The sequence below is a fragment of the Lissotriton vulgaris genome, chromosome 5 (genome assembly GCF_964263255.1).
Source record: "Lissotriton vulgaris chromosome 5, aLisVul1.2, whole genome shotgun sequence".
Classification (NCBI taxonomy): Eukaryota; Metazoa; Chordata; class Amphibia; order Caudata; family Salamandridae; genus Lissotriton; species Lissotriton vulgaris.
The window spans coordinates 355,850,150-355,874,888 of record NC_141693.1 but is presented as its reverse complement, the minus strand read 5'-3'; the positions used below and the strand labels follow the sequence as shown (position 1 = coordinate 355,874,888).

The window sequence follows — 24,739 nt, the reverse complement described above, 5'->3', positions numbered from 1 at the left end:
CTCCCCGTTCTGCGAACCCATATCTAGGGTTAAGGTCATCCCCTTTCAGGGCTCTAGTTTCGTTGCACCAGTGTTGGTTTTTATCATGGCTCTGCGTTTCTGGCGTGGAAAAGCTGTGTATAAGAACTGACGTCAGCGCGCGTCTGAGTACTCCGGCGACGTCATCCCGCTGCCAACGACGACGGACGCGGAGCCGCAGACTACGCCTACCGACGCGCAAGGGTACTGCTACGCAAAAGTTTCCAGATCCAGTCTGACGCCTGGGGATACTCTAAGGTAAGAAATCGAATACTAACTACTGTTTCTTACAGATATATCATTACCGAAGGTAAGTAACTTGTGCTATAGTTCATGGCACAGGGTTGGTCCTCCCCTTGTTTGTGCCAATAGATGTACGTTACATAATGCAGCCTCCATTTACATAACTGCACAACAACGTGTTCCGTTGGAGGATTTGGCTTTAGTCATCTGCCTGCTCTGAAAATAGGAATCCTCTTATTTGTGTATCTGTGATGTCTGAGCCTATACCTACCCTTTCAAAAAGTTTGTGGCACCCCAAAAGTTGCTTCTGTGCCGTGTTGCCCCTCGAATGTATATTCTTTTGTAAACAAAGCTCTATTTTAGGATACACATGTGGTGGGCTGCATCATGTGCGGGTACCATGTTTCGGGGTGTGTGATGGATTCTTAACCCTTTCGATGCCCATGACGAGCTCAGCTCGTCATGATGCACAGTTGAGCTGTGCTGATGACGAGCTGAGCTCGTCATGAACAATGGGGATCATGTATATGCAGCACAGGAGGGGAAAACACCTAGCAGCCAAGGTGTTAAACCACAGCAAACCAAACGCTATAACTAATAAATCCCAACCATTCATTTTAACCTGGAGTGTGCACAAATTAAAATCGGGGTTTTGGTTAACACAGTTCCCGCATGTTACTAAATGAGGTAGTGAAGCATGCATGTTTGGGATAAAATCTGTCTTCACCCACTTTAGTGAATTAAACAATAAATTATGTAGTTCTAAATAGAGACTTCAATACTGAATATTAACATTTTTATAGCATCACTCTAGCTGGGTCCGATATTCAAGAGCACTATTAAGGACATTTGCTTGAAAGAGAGTTTGATGTGATGAAAAAAAATAGGCGGCATTTTTAACCCTTCCCATGCTGGTGACGAACCCCAGCTGTCACGCCCCATGGTGGGCGTGTGCTGATGACGACTGGGGTTCGTCACGGCCCCGCCCTGTTCTTTTGTTTACCGCACAGCGGTAAAATCGCGGACGCAGCGAAGGGGTTAAAGAAAAAACTATTTTGTAGCTGGGAGCAGTGCTCCATAGATTTGTTATTGCAGAAATATTAATTACCATGTACACTCCAAACTGTTTGTTCATCCTCTTCGCTTCCTCTTTTAAGGGAAAGTCTGGTGAGAAAAGTAGGACCAGTGCTCCTACATAGTTCTCAAATACTTTTGGGTGCGTTTGCACTCTGTAAATTATTTAAAAATGCCCACCATAAGCTGTTATCTACAAGCAGAACTTATTTATAACAAGCATTTACAATGCAATAGGTCTTGCAATTGGGCGAGTTTGAGCTATTTGCATTCTAAACGACATTTCCTTTTTGGTTTTGATTTGCTTTTTAAAACATAAATAAAAGGCATTGTCATTTACAATGTCAATAGCATAAACTTTTTAAATGCGAGACCTGTTGCATTGCAAATGCTTGTTTAAGACTTGTGCCCTGACCATTTCCACCTTTACCTATAACACCACAACGTCCAACACTCGATCCAAAGGGCACGTACTCAGATTGCGGCAGTTACATGCTACGAACAGAAAGTGTTACTTACCCGTTACCAGTCTGTTCATTTCCTGTAGTGCTGTAGATTCACATGTGCTCATCCTCTTCCATGGAAGCCAGTGTGATCTACTTTCAACACTGCTCCCTACTTACACCACTCTCCTGCTGTGTGGAAAACAATATGAGGTGCCATTCTTGTACTGGTGCATTGTGGACCAAGAGTAGTGCAGCCCTGCCTAGTGCCACGCATCTCGCGTTAGCGAAATGCATTTTCATAATTTTCCCACATTACCGCAATGCCGGAAATTGTCACGCAAAAAGTGTTTTGAGGTGTGATCAAACCGTGTAATTCCTTTTTCTCACTTTGCTGGGACGCATGAAAGCTAAGCTTGTTTCACAGGCCACAAGGTGGCATTGGTGTACAATGGAATATATTGGATCCTCAATATGTTAGGAGAAATATTCCACTATCAGACTCTTATACCGGCCAAGCAAACTACAGAGATTTCCAGACCTAAACACACAACCACACCCAGGCCGAATTATTGTACAGAAGCATCCTCTGTTCAACCCATGATATCAAACATATGAGGTTTAGACCCAAAAAAAGCTTCTAAATAGATACCAAAAACTGTGTCGGTCTAAACTGCAATAAAAGAGGAGATTAATTGGAGAACTCTACTGGGAGAAGGAGGAGGAAGTGGGATGAGATGTGGTCTAGCGCCCAGAATGGCCTACTTTAGAACGGTAGAAGAGCTCTCGAATCCAATCCTCCACAAAACATTGTGATTCTGAGCAAATCATTTAACTTACTCATGCTAATTAAAGATGTATCGAATTCTCATGTAAAGCGACACTGGCTCAATTCATGCATTATTCAGCGCCAACTATGAGAAAAGGACGCCATTTCTAAAAAATAATCTCTTGACATGGATGCAACAGTCTTATTTCACTCGCATAAAAAGTGTCACTCAGTGTCACACAAGGCTTGAAATGTCACACATAAATACACTACTACACACATAGGAATGTCGCAGTTAAGCAAACTGAAACCTTGGCAGCTATGGTAGTGTCACATCAGGTCTTGTAACTAGTAATTCTTCGAAGAAAAACAAGTTGCGAATGTCTGGGCTCCACACTAGATGTCAGGAGTGTGCAGAGCATGTGAATCTATGGCACCCCATGTTACAAACAAATGGTGACAGGGTAGGTAACATTTTCCATTCAGACAAAGTTATCTTCTATAATAGATCATGACATCTAGCTATTGAGCCTAATTCAGGGTGTAGGTACATCTAACTAATTTACTTCCATCAACCCATGAATACCGGTAAGACTGAATTTATCATTTTGAAGAACCTACTTCAGCCAGCAGGGGTGAAAGTTGCCTTTAGGAAATGCTGTCTCTGCTTTCAGCATAACACAGGCCTTCAACCTCTGCGTACTCTGACTGAAAAATGTGCGTGCGTGCATCCGTCCCATTTTTTTTTTTATCAAAAAAATAAATGGGGATAAAATGCTCTTTTCATGGCTCATGGTTTTTCATGTTGATTGTTTTCTCGCTTAGAGAGCGTTGTATACATTATATATTTGCAGGCAATGCTAATTTCCCTGTGGTGAGGTGTTTAATTCAAATAAAATGATAATGCAATGTAACTGACAAGTGGCTTGCCTGAATATTGTAAGTGTTTTCAGTTGGGTCTTTGACCCTACCTCCGCATTGTACAAAAGTCACTAAATCAGTGATTTGCATTGTACTTCTCCTCGCACTGGGGGCGCCTTCTGGCACCATATGAGTTCTTTCTTCATGTAATCACATGAATTTTCCCAAGTCACTAGGGACCAATTTGAGGAGAATCCTGGGCCAACGTGAAATTAGCAGTTTCTTGAATGTAGTCAGGATTGCCGTATTCTTGCAAAGAATGCTGGACAGTCTAACTATTCTACATGTGTATGAGTTTACCTTCTTCAAGAACCATATTTAATCATGTGGGTGCTTTTTTGTTGGTATGGGTTGGTGATGCATTTGTGCCAATAGCCTTAGTGCTTTAAACTTGGAGGAGAGCTTGTGAAGTCCTATCTCTCCTGGAGTAAACAGCAGGCCTAAGCCTGGGCTAAGCCGATCAGTATCCTCCAGCAAAAGGGCACCATTTAGACTGCATTGCTGGCGGGGATAGATTGGGGTGGCTTGGTTGTGTGCTCCTCTCACCCCCAATGAGGAAGGAGTGGCTCTGAAACTGTTAGACACGACCTGCATACATCTAACACTTACTATTCTTCCCTGTGCCTCAGTTCCATACTGCCTAAGGCACAACCCCTCTATGGGTGAAATGACATGGCATTCTCCCTATTTTTTGGCCTTGATTGGATATATTTGCAAGAGATTCCCCTCCCCCAATCCCCATCTTGGTGGACTGTCAGGTGACAGTCTAGTTATTTCGAGCTGATGGTCAAGGTAGTTCAACGCCTAAATTGTTTCCAGTATGGAAAGAAAGGGAGGGAGCCGTCCCTCAATGTGATCCATATTCTGTGTTCAGTGTTTGAGCCCCTGAGGTAGGCTAGTTTGTCACAGTCCCTGGGAGGCCGGGTAATATTGTGCGCCTTCTACCCCATACCTTATGTTGGATCCCCTATGGCCAAGTTCTGGAGTGTGAGTTTCTCTCAAATAAATGCAAGCGTGTCCTTCGACTGGTAACAAGGCCGTTGCAGATAGGCTAAGAAAGATCTATATTATTGTATTTCCTTAGAAGGCGTGATGACCACTCCTCCGAAATGTATACGTGAAAGGCAGGAGCTCTTGCAAGCACCTGGTGCAGGTGGCCACTGTGTAGGAGAGATAGTAAACCCGGTTCTCAGGTTGTGCCTTTGCTAGGAGAAAAGGCAATAAATCATAGTTGTTCGTTTTAAAACTGTGCTTGGAGGAACCTTCGTGTTCAGGACCATAAGCTTCATTATTTTTAAGTCCTCGTATGTTGCACCGTTCTATAGTCCCAATCCACATGGAGAGCGTACTATACTTTGTTTACTGAGGGGACCAAAGGTAGTAGGTAATACATTGTCAAATCGTTGAGGAATTAGGGTTGGCTGTAACCAATAATGTAATAAAAATTTTGATTCATTTTGTTTTTACAGGTATGGTGTTCTGTCCGCACACCGGAAAGCTCCCACGAGGGACTCATCACAGACCCTCACAGTCCATCCCGCTTCCGAGTCATTGGCACGGTCTCCAACTCGCCAGAGTTCTCGCATCATTTCAGGTGCCCGGCAGGGTCTCCGATGAATCCGATGGACAAGTGTGAAGTCTGGTGAGCAGAGCAGAACCATTCCTCCACCCGGGAGGGAGAACTGGAGAGGACAACCAGATGTAGCAAAGGCGTAGACTGCAACAGCTGCCCACAGACTCTGTTCCCACCTTTCTGCTCTTTCCACCTATATATTTTTTCCAACCTGGGGAGTTGATGTCCATAGTTCTCTCTCCTCGTGCTCCCCACTCTGCTCTGACAATGGACTGGACATTTTTGAAGGATTTGAAGCGTTTCTAGCAGGAATTGGGGCATTCCTCACAATTCTTCTCGAACAACCCCATGTGAAAAATCTGTGGTTGTGAAAAGTTTTATATGTATGTGGTTTGTTAGTTGAACGGGTCATATGCATGTGTATTTATACACAAGATTATATTTCTTTGCTTTCAAAGTTCACTTGATTTATGACTAAAAAAAGTTCATGCTGCCTAATTCTGGGATATTTCCACAGCCAGAATCCATGGATTTTTGGATTGCTCCACGGTAAATGCTGTGTTATTCAAAGAACACTACCAGGACCAGTTTGACCTGGACGGAATCTGCCAAGTTTGTTTCTGTCCCAATATAAAAAAATTAGTGTTTGACATTGAATAAGGTTGTTTTACAACTGCATGTGCTCTTTTGGAGAAGACTGCAGTTTTAGGAGTCCTGCAACTGAACTTTGATTGCAGCTTTCTGCCCAAGTGCCTTCTGCATGGGCTTCTCCAGCGCACAAATGGAACGTAGTACTTTTTTCCCCACCATGTAATTTATTGCGTTTCCCACAGGTGATCTTGAAAACGGGAAATGAGTCATATGGTGTTGCCATAGATGCATGTTTAGGGACAAAAGGATTTTGGAGGGGATGCCACATCCGGTTGGGCATGTGAAGGCGAGATCAATGCAATAACAGCTGGGAATGCGATGTGTCAAGAATTAGGTACTTTAAGAGTTGTGTATGGTGAGAAAAATGACTGGTAGTTCTGCAGTCAATTGGGACTAATCCTCATCAGGCCAGTGTATCTGTAATGCAGCAGGTGTTGGAGGGTAAGCGAGCAACACTTCATCCCTCTTCCTGAGATCTGGCCACGTGGACCACAGTCTGACAGACCTTTCAGAGAGTCAATTAATCCGAAAAACAAATGCTTTGCTCTGTATGAATGTATGGCGTCTTGATACTGGGGTAGCGGATATAATGTTCTTACAGGTGGATATAAATTTGCTATGATCCTAGAGTGCTGCATGTCTCGATTATGAGGTTCATCATCCGGAATGTGGAAGTTCTTGCACTTAGCACAGCCCTAGCCACTTTGGTAAACTCTAACTTTGATCTACACATTCAAATTCCCGTTCTATATAGATACACATGCATAGACCTATAGACAAACGTTCAGTGCTTTCTAGAGACTGTTTTGGAAAAATATATATTTTTGATTTTTTTGTGGAGTACACTGGAACTTTTCAGGGACTTAACTCTTTGTGTATTTATTGTACTTTTCTAATGTAACACTGTGTATGTGGGAAAATTGAAGAGGCCTTAATAGTTTCTACGTTGCCTTAAAGAAGAGAGTGTGAATTAGAGAAGTAGTAGATTTCCTTGATCTGTGCCCCCATCCCAGAAGCCGATACTCTTGTTTGTAAATAATCTTTCACCAGCCTCATTGCTTGTTTTAGCTTCTCAAAGCGTCACTTGCAAACTTTGAGCCTCATCCTATCGGTTTCAACTTTTACTTTCTTGCTGCTGACTTATGCACATTACATTCCACCTGTTACTGTTATCTCTTAAATTTGAACATTGAATCTCCCATCGTTCAGCATGCTACAATTTCTTACAAGTTTTATCGATTTGATGGAGATTTCGGATGAGGTGCAGGATTTGACGTAGATTTTTGATTGAACTGCACCTACAGAACTGTGTTGGGCGACAGAGGTTCCCCTACCTATGGAGAACAATTCTGTATCTTAGTGCTGGAGTAGTGTGGTCTATCTTTCCAGAGCTTATGAAAAGTGAGATGCAAGCATACTAATTATATAGATACGTAATGTAAATGTGCATTTTTTTCTTGTGAAATTTTATTTTGGCCTATGGACGAGGGAGAAGGATGGTTATCATTTAGTTACAACAAAAACAGCCATATTCCCAAAATGCTGCATAATGGAAATTGCACTTGCTTCCTTGTTGATAGGTTCTAACTTCTAACCAAACACCTTTGTATCCCCCTCGTCTTGTAACACTGCTTTAAATGCTGCCAGAATGACTGTGCATTTTCTTGTGACCATATTTCCCACTTTTTCCACACCTCCGACTTTGGTACACATTGGAGAATCCTGAGCATCCCAAAATGTGTACAGCCATTGCCTTTGAGAAATTAAGGAGCAGAGGATTTCACAGCCTGCTCAATAGCACCATCTCCTCTGAACTTTACCTTGGGTGCTCCTTGAGGCAGCAGAGGGCCTCACATTAGTTCCAAACAAGATTGTGTTCAGTGGACAAGAGGAAGAAGCCACTCGGAATAGTAGTGCATTTTACGTGCCCAAGCATATAACTCAGTGGGATGGTTAGAGGGATAAGGAGGTACATTTGTTTGTGGGACTCCACTGCAAACGTTTGGTGGACAACTTCTGCTTTGTAGTCTGTGCCAGCCCTTTTGGCCACATGGTCTTTTGGGATTTCCTCCACAAATCTAAAAGGACAACTTTGTAGGCTTTTCTCTGACCTCACCAGGGCAGCCCTTTGATTGAATCCGGGTGGATTACAGTCAGGTCTAATTTAGATTTGTAGGTTGCTAAGCCTCTTGCAGATTTAGACACATTGGATTTCGCATGTGTTTAAGGTTGGTTTCAGAAAACCGTTTTGGATGGTGACAAAGGTGAGCTTGAAGGCTGAAAAAAGATATTTGTCTAGAATGAAAAGTACTTCCTCTGAGTCCCAGTTGTTTGAGCCAACTGCTTTGAGTGTTCTTGGTCTTGTATATCTGGCCTTACACTAGGAAAATGAAGCCACTGGTCACCAGCATGCATAATGGTTATCTTTAGAGATGAAAAATGGAGTTTATTAGTCTGTAATGCCGATAGCATTGAAAAAAATACCACCTTTCCTCAGCTAAAGTCACAAAGCTGCCAGCTACCAAGAAGTCTGTGGGGATCACCTTCCTTCCAGCAGCTCTAAGCATTTTAGTCGATAGCACTTTTGGGAGGGTAGCAGTCTTACCAAAGATCACCAGAGCAGGTTTCTTTTTCCTGTTAGAAGACCACACTGCAGACTCCTTTCCTGATCACAAGGTGACCTTTAGGTTCTTTCCTGACCACGAACCTTCACTATTGGCCACTGCTTACTTACTCACAGCGAGGCTCTGAAGTCTGCTGAGTAGAGTCCGACTTTGTGCTACCAGCTTGCAACAGCAAGCAGTGTAAGAGGATTTTGCAATTACGCTTTGCCTTCAGCCCCTGCAATTTGTTTGATCTAAATTAGAAGGCCAAAAGACTGAGACGAGAGGAATTTGATATTTTAAGGTACACTGTGGTGCTTACCTTTGTCTTAATCTGTACAATTGAGAATTCTCCCTCCCCCCAGCGTCATGAAAGTGTCTTGGTTCTTTGGTTCTGGCAATGACTCATCAGTCCAATCTGGCTTTACTTATTATATTTTGTAGTGTGTATTTTTTTCTCTCTTCTAAATCTTCATCCTGTACAAGACACACTATTGCGGCTCTCTGGGTCTCCTTCCTTAACTTACATCTCACAGATGTTTTAGGGTTAGAGGTACCAGGGAGCAAGCAATAATGCTTTTAGGGACTGTAAGCCAGAGTAAGATTCTTCAATCAGAGAAAAATGAAAAAAATATAGAGGGAAATCAGTTTGACTAGTTGTTAAGATTGTGTATTTTGTGTGTTACATCGTGTTATTTTTGTATTTTCTGTTTCTGAACTGACCTTAACCACTTGGGGAGTCGAGAGCTGAACAGACTCTGCACGCCCACAGAAAGACATGCTCTTGGTTTGGAAAGATTCCCCCATTTTTATTCCTGAAAGATGGAAGGGGTTTTTCTATGTGTGGTTAAACTCATTTTTGATCAATGTGGATGCCTTCATTGAAATAAATACTTTTTACATTGGATAAGAAGTTGTTGTCTGTATTTCTTGTCCTTTTATGTGGGGCCTGATGCAAAGACTGGAGCTCCGTGGCAGCATGCCACTTGTTGAAATATAGCCCAGTAGAAAATATAGAAATGTTGTAAATGACCAGGAAAAGTGATCTTGGAAGTTTTGAATGCATTCAAATCAAGTGTCAAAATAGAAAAAGTTCTCTAAAGTGTAACTCCGAAAAATACTGAATAATCCAAGAGCAAAATGAAAACCTCTAATGAGCCACTGTAGCTGAGAACGGCAGATCGTTCTCCCACCTGACCGCAAGACTTGGAACACCCTCCCCATCCTCCTACGGCAGACCCAGGACCTGCTAACCTTCAGAAAGCTCCTCAAGACCTGGCTTTTCGAGCAGTAGCAGCATTCCCGCCCATGACCCCAGCGCCTTGATACCCTCATGGGTAAGTAGTGCGAATTACAAATGTTCTGATTGAGATAGGAATACTCTCAATGTGAGGGTTCCGTCTCCAAGTGCAGTGAAATTACTGGTATATGAATGCCTCCCTCGCTGCACTTCCATCTTTCATACTGAGTACCACCTACTTGGGCGTGAAAATATACTACTGGAGTTTATTAAACTGGGTGCTAAAAATATTTCAAAACTTAATATCCCCTCGAAGTAATATGTAGACTCCTCCTCGGACTGGGTTAGGACCAACCTCCTAAAATGGCTGCCACTCTTTACTGATGTCTTTTCAAGGAGGGTTTTACTTCACCCTCCTAATTAACCTTCATTCAAAGACAATTGCCCTTTTTTCAGTGTGTTAAAACGTCCACATAATTTAATTTGGAGAATTCAAGATTATAAATAGTTTGTCACAACAGTGTGACATCTTTTGAATACACAGAATCAAAGACTAAACTAATTTCAGGTCTGGACAATCCTAGGGTGTTTTTAATTTAAGGCTGTGAATTCAAACATTTAAGTATCTGGGAATCGCAAGGATCTTGGCAATAACCAATGTGTGTGCCGTGGAACCCCGGCGCGCCGTCGAAACTAGCCAGTGGCGCAGCAAACAGATACGCACCAGATCTAAGCAGGCTGTTCCCCCTACTAGAGTATGGTACTAGTAGTACCGAATATGTATTGTCTTTAACTCTGTGTTCGACAACTTTTATATTCACAGCTCTCTACAGTTTATGGTTTTTCTGTTCTTTATCCTTTGTCTGAAGCAACGTTTTAGTCGATTTCCTCTCTGCGAAACCAATGAAAATTAATTGAACTGGAAAAAAATAATAGTAAAAAGAGGACTGCCTCTCGGCGGCGCTCCTGTACTGAAATATGTAGACTTTATTCTGTTGAAAATGTCATTTGGCGAAAGGACTGAGTGTGTGTATGAAAACGTGATGGGGGTTAACTTAACCAAAAGAAACCATTAGGGCAATTGACACCTGGGCCAGCAAAGCACTGCTTTAGAGGATCTGGCGTGAAGCAGATCTGCGTTTACTGACGTCTGACTTCTATGAATGAAGATTTCGGCTTTAGCCTTTCGCTTAAGACTTACAATAATGGTTATAATGTTATAATAAATATTGTGATAAAACATGCAATTTAAAAAAACAAGTATTTGCAATGCAATAGGTATCGCATTTATGAGAGTTTAAGCTATTAGCAATGTAAATGACAATGCCTTTTATTTGTTTTAAAAACAAAAACAAAAGGCATTGTTATTTGTAATGTTAATAGCTCAAACTCTCGTAAATGCGAGATCTATTGCATTGCAAATGCTTGATCGATTAGTGAGGAGAAACGCTCCCTTATGGCCCGCGTGGCAAATTAATTAAATAAATCAACAAGCGCAGCAGCTAAAGTGCCGACTTATGAAGGAGACAGTGTAACACCACAAGTATATGATCCAGTCCTCGTGGGAGGTAACTAAAGGAGACAGGGCGGTAACAAGGAGGGACTAACCAGCCTCATCAATCGGAAGCCAGCATTTACCAAGGACAATGACACCAGCCAATCAAAAATAAGGGAGGAAAGTAGGCGAGGCTTCCACAGCATACTAGACTACTGCATGCCCCGCTGCAATGCTATGCTCGACCTAAAAATAATCCTATTTGGGAGATTATCTGCGCTGTATTCTGAGCTGCACTGTCCAGCACCCAAGTGACTGGGGGTGGGCGCGTTAAGCTGAAGCAGCATAGGAGCAGACTGTACTTTTGGAGATGTATTGGCAAAGCTGCTCTTGAATAACATGAGAAACATTGGCACTAGTTTACACAATCTTTCTATGCGTATTAACTTTTATAATTATGAAAAAAATGTTTTTTTTCCATCTAGACTGGTGTGAATTCGTGCCAGACTAGATACAAAACAGAAAACTGATTAATCTCTAAGAAGCATGACATTTACATTTTAAGCCACATGTTGCAAATGTTCTCTTCAAGAACAAAGGAGTGAATGGTCTCTAATAGTAAAACATTTATCCAAGGGAGTAGCCAGATGATTGAAATACCCCTCCCTCCCTTGAAATCAACCTTTGAAGAAGGTTGAGCCACATCTTTACTAATTTCGCCTGATCCTGTAGATCTCTGAATAAACTTCCTCTGAGTTTATAGTAAATATTTGGTAACTCCCCCTCCCCCCATCCATACAGACCGGAAGATTGTCAGTTATCTTATAGATGAACTTTGCCTTCTCTCCACTTGAGTTTCAGACCAAGATTTCCCTGGCATTGGGTTCCATGCTGTTTGAGGCCAAAATCGAGTATTAACTCAATTAGATTTTTTAACAAAAAAATTTGCTTTCAGGTAATATCATTCAACCATATTTCCTTAAGCCGCCTGTATCTCAGCAAAGTTAATTTTTAGCAGGTTTCAGGATACTTATGTTGAATATCGGATAAGTTAACCATCAACATTGTTATACTTTCGCATTGCTAGGTCCAAGCTGAGCTCATTGTTTGGAGACTATTTTTTATGTTCAAGATGCAAGTTTTCCAGTAGTGGTGGGCCATATGATTAACAAGCATTGGAAATGCAATAGGTCTCGCAGTTGCTTGAATTAAAGATATTAGGATTGTAAATGACAATGTCTTTAACCACGTGACCGTACTCCCACTTCAAAAGGTGGATTATGCGGTTCCTATATCAAAGGTGCTGGTTGGAGTCACAAGTGACTTGGTCCCACTATACCCTAGAGAGGGCAAAGGTGGGGATCCATATGTTGGATCATATTGCCCTCACACACCCTTTCAGGTGTCATGCTTCATCATCTGGTCTGCTCCTCGTTGGGTCGGCGGTGCAATACCCAACGGGCTTCATAAAAAGGGGCTCTTTGTTGGAGTTCTTCTATCCCACTGCCGTGTGATGAGGTGCGGGTATGGGGCCTGGACTGTGTAGATGCAGTGTAGTGAAATAAAATAGGACTGGGAGTACCTAGAAGGGCAAATTTTATTCTGGGGGTCTCCTGTCCCAATTTAAAACTGTACAAGGCACTCGCCCAAAGGATTTCCTCGCGTGGTGGTGTCCTTGCTAAAGGTTGTGGGTTAACATGTTTCCCGCTATCGGTTCAATAACCCTGTGATTTTTTTTTAGGACCTTAGAAAAAAGCTATCTACAATTTATAGTAAGAAGCATACAAAATTGCGCACCCACCTGATGTCTTCACCTAAATTTACCTTTAACCTGCCTGGATCTACCTGTTGTGGGAGACAAAAGCGTTAAAGGAAAGATTTGCGATATTGTAATTGATCACATTGTCTCATAGTGACTCCAGAGCATACTACTTAACGTGTGTGAACGTCGAGAGGCGTTTGAAGGACAGTTTTATAAATGGCAGAAGCTTTAAAACCAACAGTGGTGATTGTCCGCAGTAAGCTATGACTATTGCCCCTGTGGAAGAACAAAAATTGTATAATATCTGTAGGAAGGACTCACCCAATAGTTATGGTCCCTAGGATTCAACAGTGCCCGGTGGATTCACGCACAAGGCTTTGCTCCTGTGTGTGAACTGGTGATAGGGAAATAAAAACATGATATGACTTAAAATTAAAAATCATTATGCTTGCCGTGAGTTACTCAAGTCTGACTTAACCTTGCATCAATCACAGCACAGGCACCTCTCGGACCCGGTGGATGAGGGCAGGTCAAAGGACGCATGCACAACGCGGCAACAGTGAGTAACCTGCCTAGGCTCTGCAACCATGCAGATACACCCACTTACTCTACACGCTAGGCAAACTTTTACCTAGTTTAAGACCCCGCACAATGGTCATCTAAAACACGAGCACTCTACGAGCTCGTTATCGCGCACTCCTTTACGAGTACCGCCCTCCCAGCGCTCTAAGGAATGCCGATGCGGTTGTTCTATAGCATGCATTTAAATGGAACACTGGGTGTTCGTTTGTTACAGCTCTCTCACCCGCTATGTTAACCAGGGCACCCTAGATATTAAAACTGCCACCCCAGAGCAGCGCCACACAATCGTCTGCCGACATAATTGATAGTTGTATTTCTTTAACCCCATGTACTCCCCGGGCTCCTAGTTTAATGCATTTCTAGCAGAGACGGCATGTTAACAAAACGCCACACTTACGATCGTGGGCTTTAAATGAATGTTGACGCGGTTGTTCCAAAGCACGCATTTAAATGGAACTCTGCGGGCTCGTTTGTTACAGCTTTCCCACCTGCTATGTTAACCAGGGCACCCTAGACATTAAACTGCCACTCCCATAGCAGCGCCACGCATTCACCTGCCGGCATAATTGATAGTTGTATTTCTCTAATCCCGTGCACGGTTCAAACTTCCTTTGCCTTACCATTGCTGATGCCCATAAGGTTATTTTGTCAACAACCGCTTTAAGTGGGTTGTCATGTAGTAGATCAACGGTTGCCCCCGAAGCACCGCCTTATGCAACTCACGGCCAGCATAATAATTTAAATTTTGAGTCCTAACACAGTTCACTTCTTTTCTTGCCACAACGCTGTACAATTCTGTTAGGCTATAAGTTGATACAATGTACTTTTATTTACCAAGTTATACAATGCCATTTAATTTCAATAACACTACAGTACCATAAACCTTCGTTTTGACAGCCTAATGCTTCTTGGGGGTTTTGATGAGTCACGGCTCAAGCAAGGTGCCAATTACAATGGTTGGACATATCATGTTTTTATCTTCCCAACACCAGTTCACACACAGAAGTAAAGCCTTGTGCGTGAATCCACCGGGCACTGTTGAAGCCTGGGGACCATAACTATTGGGTGAGTCCTTCCTGTAGATATTTCTTCTGCCAATTTTTGTTCTTCAAAAAAAAAAAATAAGCCACAGAGACGGAGCGATGCAACTGGGGAATCACACACCCACTTTGGGTGGATAAGAAAGCCCTCACACACCGACCTAGTCAGTGTCATGCTTCATCATAGGGCCCCACCAAAAGAGGCAGAGTGCCTCTTTGGTGTGCTACGACGCCAGATGACTGCGGAGCTGGTTGTGTGAAAAGGGTGTGCAGCGAGGTATAAAAGTAAAAGTGCCTAAAGGGTATCTGCAAAAAATATTTTAATGATTGATCCCTAGGACACGGTTAAAAGGGGTTATGTGTCTGAATTTTTTGCCAAAGGTAATGGATTGGTTAATTCAGAATTAAAGTTAGTCAGTCAACATGTTTCTGCCTTACAGTGGTTTAAATTTACCTAGGCATTCATCAGGTAGTTTATACCCGGCGGTATGGACTCTCTAATCGTCCACCCTAACCTGGGGGCATGAAAGTGAAAAAATCAAAAATGTGATAAAGTGCATAAAAAAAGGGGGAAGAGCAGGTTGCTCATTCCAAAAATACTCCTGGTTTAGGAGTGTTTCTGCACTTTAGAATATGGTGCTAACTGCACCATGGGTCTCGGGAGGGGGGTTGGAGCGTACCTGGCACATCGCCCTCAACGCTCTCAGCCCGCTTTTGCACCTAGTATAACCTCAGGACCGGACCCCGACTTGTGCCAGGTACGCTCCAACCCCCCTCCCGAGACCCATGGTGCAGTTAGCGCCATATTCTAAAGTGCAGAAACACTCCTAAACCAGGAGTGTTTTTGGAATGAGCAACCTGCTCTTCCCCCTTTTTTTATGCACTTTATCACATTTTTGATTTTTTCACTTTCACGCCTTCAGGTTAGGGTGGACGATTAGAGAGTAATGTAATGTAATGTATAGGCATTTATATAGCGCACTACTTACCCAGAGGGTCCCAAGGCGCTTCGACCGCTGTGAAACCCTTCCTGGCTTCCCTGAGAGATGGTCCCTTAATGGGTATCTCCAGGGTGAGACCAGGCATCCCCGGCGGTCTGGTGGGGCCGTTAGTGAGGATGAGGCAAGCTAATGCCCAGAGTTGCCGAGTGTGATCGCTGATCAGAGTGGGCACCGAGGCGAGAGAATTATCGAGTCCGCTGACCCTGGTCCAGAAACCTGCCGCGCCGGGAATCGAACCCTGGTCCCGGGCCGTCCTCTGCTCTCGGGTCTGCCACCTCTAACCAGTGTCCATACCGCCAGGGTATAAACTAGTCCTGATGAATGCCTAGGTAAATTTAAACCACTGTAAAGGCAGAAACATGTTGACTGACTAACTTTAATTCTGAATTAACCAATCCATTACCTTTGGCAAACAATTCAGACACAACCCCTTTTAACCGTGTCCTAGGGATCAATCATTAAAATATTTTTTGCAGATACCCTTTAGGCACTTTTACTTTTATACCTCACTGCACGCCCTTTTCACACAACCAGCTCCGCAGTCTTCTGGCGTCGTAGCACACCAAAGAGGCACTCGGCCTCTTTTGGTGGGGCCCTATGATGAAGCATGACACTGACTAGGTCGGTGTGTGAGGGCTTTCTTATCCACCCAAAGTGGGTGTGTGATTCCCCAGTTGCATCGCTCCGTCTCTGTGGCTTTTTGAGACCTATTTAACCTCTTTATTTGTTTATACGTACTAACCGGGGACTAGGAGTGTTCCTTAATCTCCCTGCCTATCCAATTGTTTTGAATTTTTATTCTTCCACAGGGGCAACAGTCACCATAGCTCACTGCGGACAATCACCACTGTTGGTTTTAAACCTTCTGCCATTTGTAAAACTGCCCTTCAAACGCCTCTGGGCGTTCACACACTTTTATAATTAGTATGCTCTGGAGTCACTGAGACAATGTTGGTTCATGTGATCAATTACAATATCGCAAATCTTTCCTTTAAGTATAGGCAGGTTAAAGGTAAATTTAGATGAAGACATTACCTGGGTGCGCAATTTTGTATGCCTCTTACCATAAATTGTAGATAGCTTTTTTTCTAAGGTCCTGCAGAATCGCAGGGTTATTGAATTGATAGCGAGAAACATGTTGATCCACACGCCTTAGCAAGGACATCACCACGCTAGGAAATCCCTCGGGCGAGTACCTTGTACACTGTTTTTATTTAGGCACGGAGACCCCCAGAATAAAATGTGCCCTTCTAGGTACTCCCAGTCCTATTTTATATCACTACACTGCTTCTACACAGTCCAGGCCCCATACCAGCACCTCATCACATGGCAGTTGGATAGAAAATCTCTGACAAAGAGCCCCTTTTTAGGGAGCCCGTTGGGTATTGCACCGCTGACCCAACTAGGAGCAGCCCAGATGATTAAGCATGACACCTGAAAGGGTGTGTGAGGTTATTATGATCCAACATATGGATCTCCACCTTTGCCCTCTCTAGGATATAGTGAGACCAAGTCACTTGTGACTCCAACCAGCACCTTTGATAGAGGAACAGCATAATCCCACTTTTGAAGTACGTTCTTTGAGGCCTCCTTTATGCTGGACCTCCCCACTCCTTGAGTGGGAAACAGGCCACCCGTCCCTCTTTGTTGTTTGGACCGTACTCCCACTGTCCAAGAGAAAATAGTGCAGAGAAAGCGAAAGTGTCGAATAATTTCGTATATTTGAGGGTTCCAGCAATGATATGAAAACAAATCCTTAGTATTACGTGCAAAATAAGAAAGTCAAATATAAAACATGCCATGGGAAATTTTCTAAAAAAGTTTTTGTCTTTTCAGAGTTTGAGACTGCGGAGTAGCTGTTCCACCTTAACTGGGGCTATGCGTGAAAAGGCCATGCCCGCAGACCTCTTGTTATACTTGGTAAGTGCTCTGCTTCAGCTTGGAAGCCCGTGATCCCTGCTACGGTCACAGCATTTAGTGTGCTTTGAGTTGGCCTTTATTGTGCCAAGCATCGTACTACTTAATAGTAAAGCAATGGGCATGTAAAGAAACTGAAAAAAATGCATGCAGGTGGCCAAAGATATAAAAACTAATCCCTGCGTATTTCGTGCGAAATAAGAAAAAGTCAAATATAAAACATACCATGAGAAATTAGCAAAAAATGTTTGTATCTTTTCAGAGTTTGAGGCTGCTGAGTAGCTGTTCCACCTTAACTGGGGCTGTTCGTGAAAAAGGCTGTGCCTGCAAGGCTCCTGTTATGTTCTGAAAGTGCTCTGTTTCCAGCTTAGAAGTCCAAGATTCCTGCTACAGTCACAGCACGTAGTGTGCTTTGCGGCAGGCCTCTACTGTATGGGGCTGTCACAGCACGTAGTGTGCTTTGAGGCAGGCATTTGTTGTACGAAGTATCCTACTCCTTAATAGTAAAGCAATGGACATGTAAAGAGATTAAAACAAGCATTTGCAATGCAATAGGCCTCAAATGTACGCAAGTCCTATTGCATTGCGAATGGTTGGCATCACGGACAACGGGCGGGGAACATAGAAGGCACGGACAATGGGAGGGAGGGTGGAAGGGGAAAAGGCACGACAATGGGAGCGGGGGGGGGGCACCAAAGCACGTCGTGCCTGCAGTAGAAGAACCTCATTAATGAAAATAATGCTGTAAGACTAAAGAAGACGGACCGTGTAACAACCGAAGTAAAGGGGCCAGTCTCCATGGGAGGTGACTAATGAAGAGAAGGCGGTACTAAGGAGGGACTCGCAAGCCTACTGACAAATCAGAAGCCAGCATTTAGGACAGACCATGACGCAAGCAAATGGCAAATATGGGTGGGAAGTGGGCGGGGCTTCTATTGGCTACTCCACCACAAGTCTCGCAGAGCAGCGCCTGCGCACTAGCTCTAGGCTAGACCTAAAAATCAAATCCTAAAACTGGGCCATATCCTAGACGCCTTTAATCCAATCAACAGAAGGAAACTACTGTGTGCTTTTAAAACACAAATTAAATATAATCATGAGAAAGTGCCACTTTTGCATGGTTAGCCCCACACATTTTGCCTGGTTTTGATGTGGTTTCAAATGTAGTGCACAGGGTCTCTGCCAACCACGTCCCCTGTGCCAGTGCTCCTTCCCTAAAACAAACTTCCAATTGATACTTCTGCCCCCTGTTATTCCCTAGTAAATGGTACCCTGGGTACCAAGTGCCTGAGAGCTGAAGAGGGTCCCTTTGGACCCCACCTTACTGTGGCCATGTCACTGCCCATGCAGCCTGCCTGCCCCTTTGAGGGAGAAACCGACAACGTGAACAGGGCACCCTGCATGGGTGCCATGCCAGCTAGCACTGCCTGGCAACACAGCTGTCACCCCTCTAGCAGGCCTCACAGCCCTAGGGCAGGGTGCACTATACTACAAGTGAGGGCATATCTGCATGAGCAGAGGTGCCTGTACAATATTGGACACCATCTCCTAATATTTGTAAGTGCCAGTGAAGCCATAGAGAGTACATGGGCTGGGAACTCGACAACTCTAGTTCCACCGCACCACAATGGCTTCACTGAATACAGGAGTGTTTGGTACCAAACGAATCCTTTCAATAATCCCACACTGATGCCAGTGTGGGATTTACTGTACTATGTGCACAGAGGGCACCTGAGAGTTGCCCCTTGAATCCCTGCCAACCCTGGTGTAGGAAGCTGTCAGATTCCCGACAGGGTACCACTAACCTTTGAAGCCGGATAGGGCAGGAGTGATGAATGAAGCTATGTAACCCTATCCCCTATATGGAGCGACCTGTGAGGAGGTAGCGTTCACTCAACAGATAATACCACCACAGGGGAAAGGGAAAAAAGGGACAAAGTAAACAATAAAGGTGCGTCTGTGAAATCACGGAACGGTCCTCGGGACCATAACCTTTCCAGCTGATGAGGTAATGTACCCTTCTGCGGACGAGTTTGGAATTGAGAATACGCTTGACTTCGTATTCTTCGTATCTGAAAGAAACACGTTCGTATTAGATTCCTTACCATAGAATATCCCCAGGCGTCGGTCTGGATCTGGAAACTTTTGCGTAGCAGTACCCCTGCGCGTCGGCAGGCGTCGTCTGCAGGCGTCCCCTGCGGCTCCGGGACCGTCGTTGGCGTCGCGCGCCGTGATGACGTCGCTGGAGTATATAGACGCCGCCTCCGCGCGCTGATGTCAGTTCTTCTTTTTTCCGCGCCAGTTAGCGCAGATCCGAAGAGCAGTACTCCGGTCTTTGACCAAGTTTTTTGATCTTTTTTGATCTCTGAATCTTCTACGGTGCCGGTAGGATGCCCGGTTTTAAGAACTGTGACGACTGTGACCGGACGATGTCGGTCACGGATCATCACGACTCTGCCTCCGGTGCCTGGGTCCCGACCACGACGTGGACGCCTGTGTCGACTGCCGGGCCTTGACTAATAAAGCTAGGCGGGAGCGGTCCCGCAAGCTGCTCGAGCTCCGGGTGTCGGCCCCGTGTCGAGAGCGGTCCCGGTCCGGCCGGAGGTCAAGGAAGCGATCGAGGGAGCGGTCGCGGAGCCGTCACGGGAGCTCCGGGAGTCGTCACCATTCTTCTGGTTCCTCAGGTAGGAAGCACAAAGTCGGGGCGTCGTCATCGTACCCCCGACTCCCCCCGACGCTCGCACTAGGCGACGGGGGGTTCGGGTGGCCCCACCCCCGCGGCTCCGCGTGAGTCGCCGACTAGGCCTGCTCCATACCCTGCGGTCCCTGGGCAAGGCGCGTCCCCCGAGGAGATAGAGGCGTTCCTCGTGGCCATGAGGGCTCTGTCTCCTCCGGCGTGTTCCGCGGCACCTTAGGGCCCTGTGAACCCGTCTGGGGGCCCTAGCGGCTCGGGTAACCCTGCCTCGACGCCGTCGGGTGCTCCGGCGCCGCCGACGGCTCCGATCCAGGGGCCGCAGGGGCCCTCAGGGTCGACGCCGGCTTTTCAACCGGCCTCTCCGGCGCCGATTCCATCGGGGCAACCCCTGGCGCCGCCCCCGCGCGGCGCCGGTTCCCTGGCGCCGGCTCCGGGCGGCGCCACCCCCATTCCCTCTCAGAATCCGGACGCGGAGTCGGACCGGCGTCGATCGACGCCGGGCTCGACGCCGATGGGGCCTGTGAACCCCGAGGAGCCGGTCTACATTGTTGACTCCGAGTATGGTGAGGATGTAGAATACGGAGAGGGGTGGGAGGGGTCTGAGGACCCTCTGACACGCGAGTGTCAGTATGACATGGACTGGACAGGTGACTTGGGTGACGCCAGTGGTCTGGATGACTTCCCCCCAACCCTGGCTTTGTCTCGCCTCCTACCGTGGCTACGGAGGAGGGGGCTGCCTATTCAGTGGTGTTGATGAGGGCTGCCAAGGCCTTACACCTTGAGCTCCCCGTCGCGGCCGTGAGGACTAACATCCTCACGAGGTTCTCAAACCGCAGTCATGCCCACAGGAGCCACTGCTGCCGTTTAACGAGGCCTTAACGGACGTTCTTTTGGGCACGTGGTCCAGGCCCGCTTCAGGTTCGCCTGTTGATAGGAACGTGGACAGACGCCACCGTCCATTTGCGGACGACCCCAAGTTTCTGTCCACCCGCCCCACCCCTGAGAGTCTGGTGATCCAGGCCTCCACCTCTCAGACCGCATTCCCGTCGGCCCCGCCCGACAGGGAATCAAAGAGGTACGACCAGTATGGCAAAAAGGTCTTCTCGTCCCGGAGTCTGGGACTGCGATCTTGCAACACCGCGTGCCTCTTGGGCCGTTACACCCACTCTCTGTGGGACACGGTCGCGGACCTGCTGCCTGAATGCCCCCCGGAGGTACGGGCTAAGCTCGGCAAGGCTATGATTGAAGGCCGAGACGCAGCAAGATATTCCATCCGGTGTGGTCTTGATACGACCGACTCGCTGGGCAGAGCGATGTCCACGACTGTGGCGATTCGTCGCCACGCCTGGCTGGGATCCGCCAACTTCTCGGCTGATGTCCAGAATGCATTGATGGGCATGCCGTTTGATGGCAGTCGCCTGTTTGGCGACAAAGCGGACCACGCGCTGGAGCGCTTCAAGGACTCCAGGGTCACGGCTAAGTCCTTAGGTCTCTCGACCCAGCGCCAGCAAACTGGTTCGTTTCGCTCCTTTCGTGGCCAAGGAAGGGGTGGTCCCACACGTGCTGCCAGCCACGCGCCGCAACAGACTTATCAACGCGGTGGCGGCCGTGGAAACCGCCGTGGTGGCGGTCGGGGACAGCGGCGAGGTCAGGCCACACCTCCCCCCGCAGCATCTGCCACTAAATCCTCCTAGTCCGAGCTTTCAGGCCCATGTGACACCGGTGGGAGGCAGGGTTCGCCATCACCTCTCCCACTGGCGCACAATAACATCGGACAGGTGGGTGCTGCAGCTCGTCCGAAGGGGCTACTCCCTCCCCTTCGAGACCACTCCTCCAGCCATGCCACCGCAGAACCACCGTGTGTCGGGGGACCACTTGGCACTTCTGAGGGAGGAAGTTACGGCCCTCTTGGCCAAGGGGACATCGAGCGCGTTCCTGGGCCAGAAGTAGGACGTGGTTGCTATTCCCACTACTTTCTGGTACCCAAGAAGGACAAAGGGGGCCTACGTCCTATCTTGGATCTAAGGAACGTCAACGGCTTCCTCCGGAAGGAGAAGTTCAAGATGTTGACTTTAGCTCAGGTCTTGGCTGCTCTAGACCCGCAAGACTGGATGGTAGCGTTGGACTTGCAGGATGCGTATTTTCACATCCCCGTCCTGCCGGCCGACCGGCGTTACCTGCGGTTCACGGTAGGCCTCGAGCATTTTCAGTTTATCGTGCTCCCCTTCGGCCTTACCAGCGCCCCACGGGTGTTCACCAAGGTGATGGCGGTGGTCGCAGCTCATCTGCGCAGATTGGGGGTTTCAGTCTTCCCCTATCTAGACAACTGGTTGTTGAAGGCGGGCTCGCCCCAGACAGTCGTCCAACACCTTCAGATGACGGCAGACCTCCTGCACGAGCTGGGGTTCTCCATCAATGTGCCGAAATCACACCTGTGTCCCTCTCAAAAGCTCCTTTTCATCGGAGCGGTTCTCGACTCGGCGCAGTTTCGGGTCTATCCTCCGGAACGGCGAGGCCAGGATATACAGGCTTTGATTCCCATCTTTCAGCTGTTATCCCGGGTTTCGGTCAGGTTGACGCTGCGGCTGCTGGGGCTGATGGCTTCCTGCATCCTTCTGGTGCATCACGCCCGGTGGCGGATGCGGGCTCTGCAGTGGGACCTGAAGTTTCAGTGGGCCCAGCATCAGGGCAACCTGTCCGACCATGTCTTGATCTCAGAGAGCACTGCAAGACAACTGCAGTGGTGGCTTACGGACCGCGATTGGGTCAGAGGCAGATCCCTCTCCCTTCTCCAACCGGAGCACGTTGTTGTGACGGACGCGTCCCTCCAGGGCTGGGGAGGCAACTTGGGAGAGGCAGAGATCAGAGGCATCTGGTCTCCGGCGGAGTCCCGGCTCCATATAAACCTGCTGGAGCTGCGGGCGATTCGTATGACACTGAAAGCGTTCCTCCCCTTTGTCAACGGGATTGTAGTGCAGGTGTTCACGGACAACACCACCGCCATGTGGTACTGCAACAAACAGGGCGGGGTGGGGTCGTGGACCCTTTGCCAGGAGGCTCTGCGCCTCTGGCAATGGCTGGAACGTCAGGGCGTGACTTTGACGGTTCAACACCTGGCAGGTTCTCTGAACGCCAGGGCGGACGAACTCAGCCGTCGGTGCTCGATGGATCACAAATGGCGTCTGAACTCGGACGTGGCACAAGGCATCTTTCGGCAATGGGGAGAGCCTTGGTTAGATCTATTCGCCACAGAAGAGAACACGCAATGTCATCAGTTCTGCGCGTTGGAGTTTCCAAGACGGCACTCGCACGGCGACGCCTTTCGGCGAGAGTGGAGTTGCGGTCTGTTATACGCCTTTCCGCCTATACCACTTCTGCCCAGAGTGCTGAAGATCAGGCGCGACCGGGCCCAAGTCATCCTTGTGGCTCCGGACTGGGCTCGAAGGTACTGGTATCCCGAGCTACTCAGCATGTCAGTCGGACCCCCGATCCGCCTGCCCCTTCAGGAGGACCTTCTGTCGCAGCAACAGGGGACGGTCCTCCACCCGAACCTGTCCAGCCTCCACCTCCATGCGTGGAGATTGAGCGGCGGCAGTTGAGGCCATTTGACTCTCCTCCTGAAGTTTATGATGTGATTCTGGCAGCCAGGCGTTCCTCCACGAAATCGGTATACGCCTGTCGGTGGAACAAGTTTGTGGCAGGGTGCACAGCAAAGGCTGTGGATCCTCTCTCTGCCCCTCTTTCTGAGGTTCTTCCCTTCCTTCTTTCTCTTGCCCAGCAGGGCTCTGCTCTGGGCACTATCAAGGGCTACCTTTCTGCCCTTTCGGCCTTTCTGAGGCTGCCTGATCAACCTTCTTTGTTCAAGTCCCCCATTGTAACGAGATTCTTGAAGGGCATCACACACATGTATCCACCTGCTCCGTTTGTGATGCCTCAGTGGGACTTGAACCTGGTTCTAACATTCTTGATGTGTGCTCCCTTTGAGCCGCTTCATTCTTGTCCTCTCCGTCTCCTGACTTTAAAGACGGCCTTCCTGGTTGCCATCACCTCTGCCAGGAGGGTGAGTGAGCTCCAGGCTCTTTCTGTCAAACCTCCCTTCATGTCCATTCATCCAGATAAGGTGGTTCTGAGAACTAGGCCTTCTTTCCTGCCCAAAGTTGTCTCTGCTTTTCACATCGGGCAGTCCATTACCCTCCCTTCCTTCTTCCCGCCTCCGCATCCTTCAAAGGATGAAGAGCGGCTCCATCGTCTGGACCCAAAACGTGCGCTTTCATTTTATATGGATCGCACACGCCAGTTCCGGGTGGATGACCAACTTTTTGGCTACGTGGGTGCGAAGAAGGGACGGGCGGTACATAAACGGACCATCTCTCGGTGGGTCGTTCTGTGCATCAAAGCGTGCTACTCTTTGGCTCGGAAGGAGCCTCCTGTTGGGCTGAGGGCCCATTCCACTCGGGCCACGGCGGCTACTACTGCCCTGGGCCGGGGAGTCCCCTTGCAGGACATTTGCCAGGCGGCTACGTGGGCCTCGCTGCACACCTTTGCGAGGCACTACTGCCTGGACAGTCAAGTCCGGATGGATGGCTTCTTTGGCCGTTCTGTCCTCCAGGACTTTCTGGTGTAGGAATGTATTGGTTCGCAGACCCACCACCGGGGTTGGTATTGCTGGGGTATCTATTCTAAGGTAAGGAATCTAATACTAACGTGTTTCT

At 47.1% G+C, this 24,739-nt stretch overlaps 1 protein-coding gene across 2 annotated transcripts in view; it reads left to right on the top strand.

The window, feature by feature from the left end:
* The window catches only part of ECE1 (endothelin converting enzyme 1), a 381,652-nt gene extending 372,450 nt beyond the window's left edge, over positions 1-9,202 (top strand). For both annotated transcript variants that reach the window (XM_086921670.1, XM_086921669.1), the window contains one exon: positions 4,938-9,202. In XM_086921670.1, the coding sequence (XP_086777796.1) occupies positions 4,938-5,114 (177 nt within the window). In that variant the 3' untranslated portion in view covers positions 5,115-9,202. The remainder of the gene's footprint in view (positions 1-4,937) is intronic.
* Positions 9,203-24,739: the final 15,537 nt, after the last annotated feature.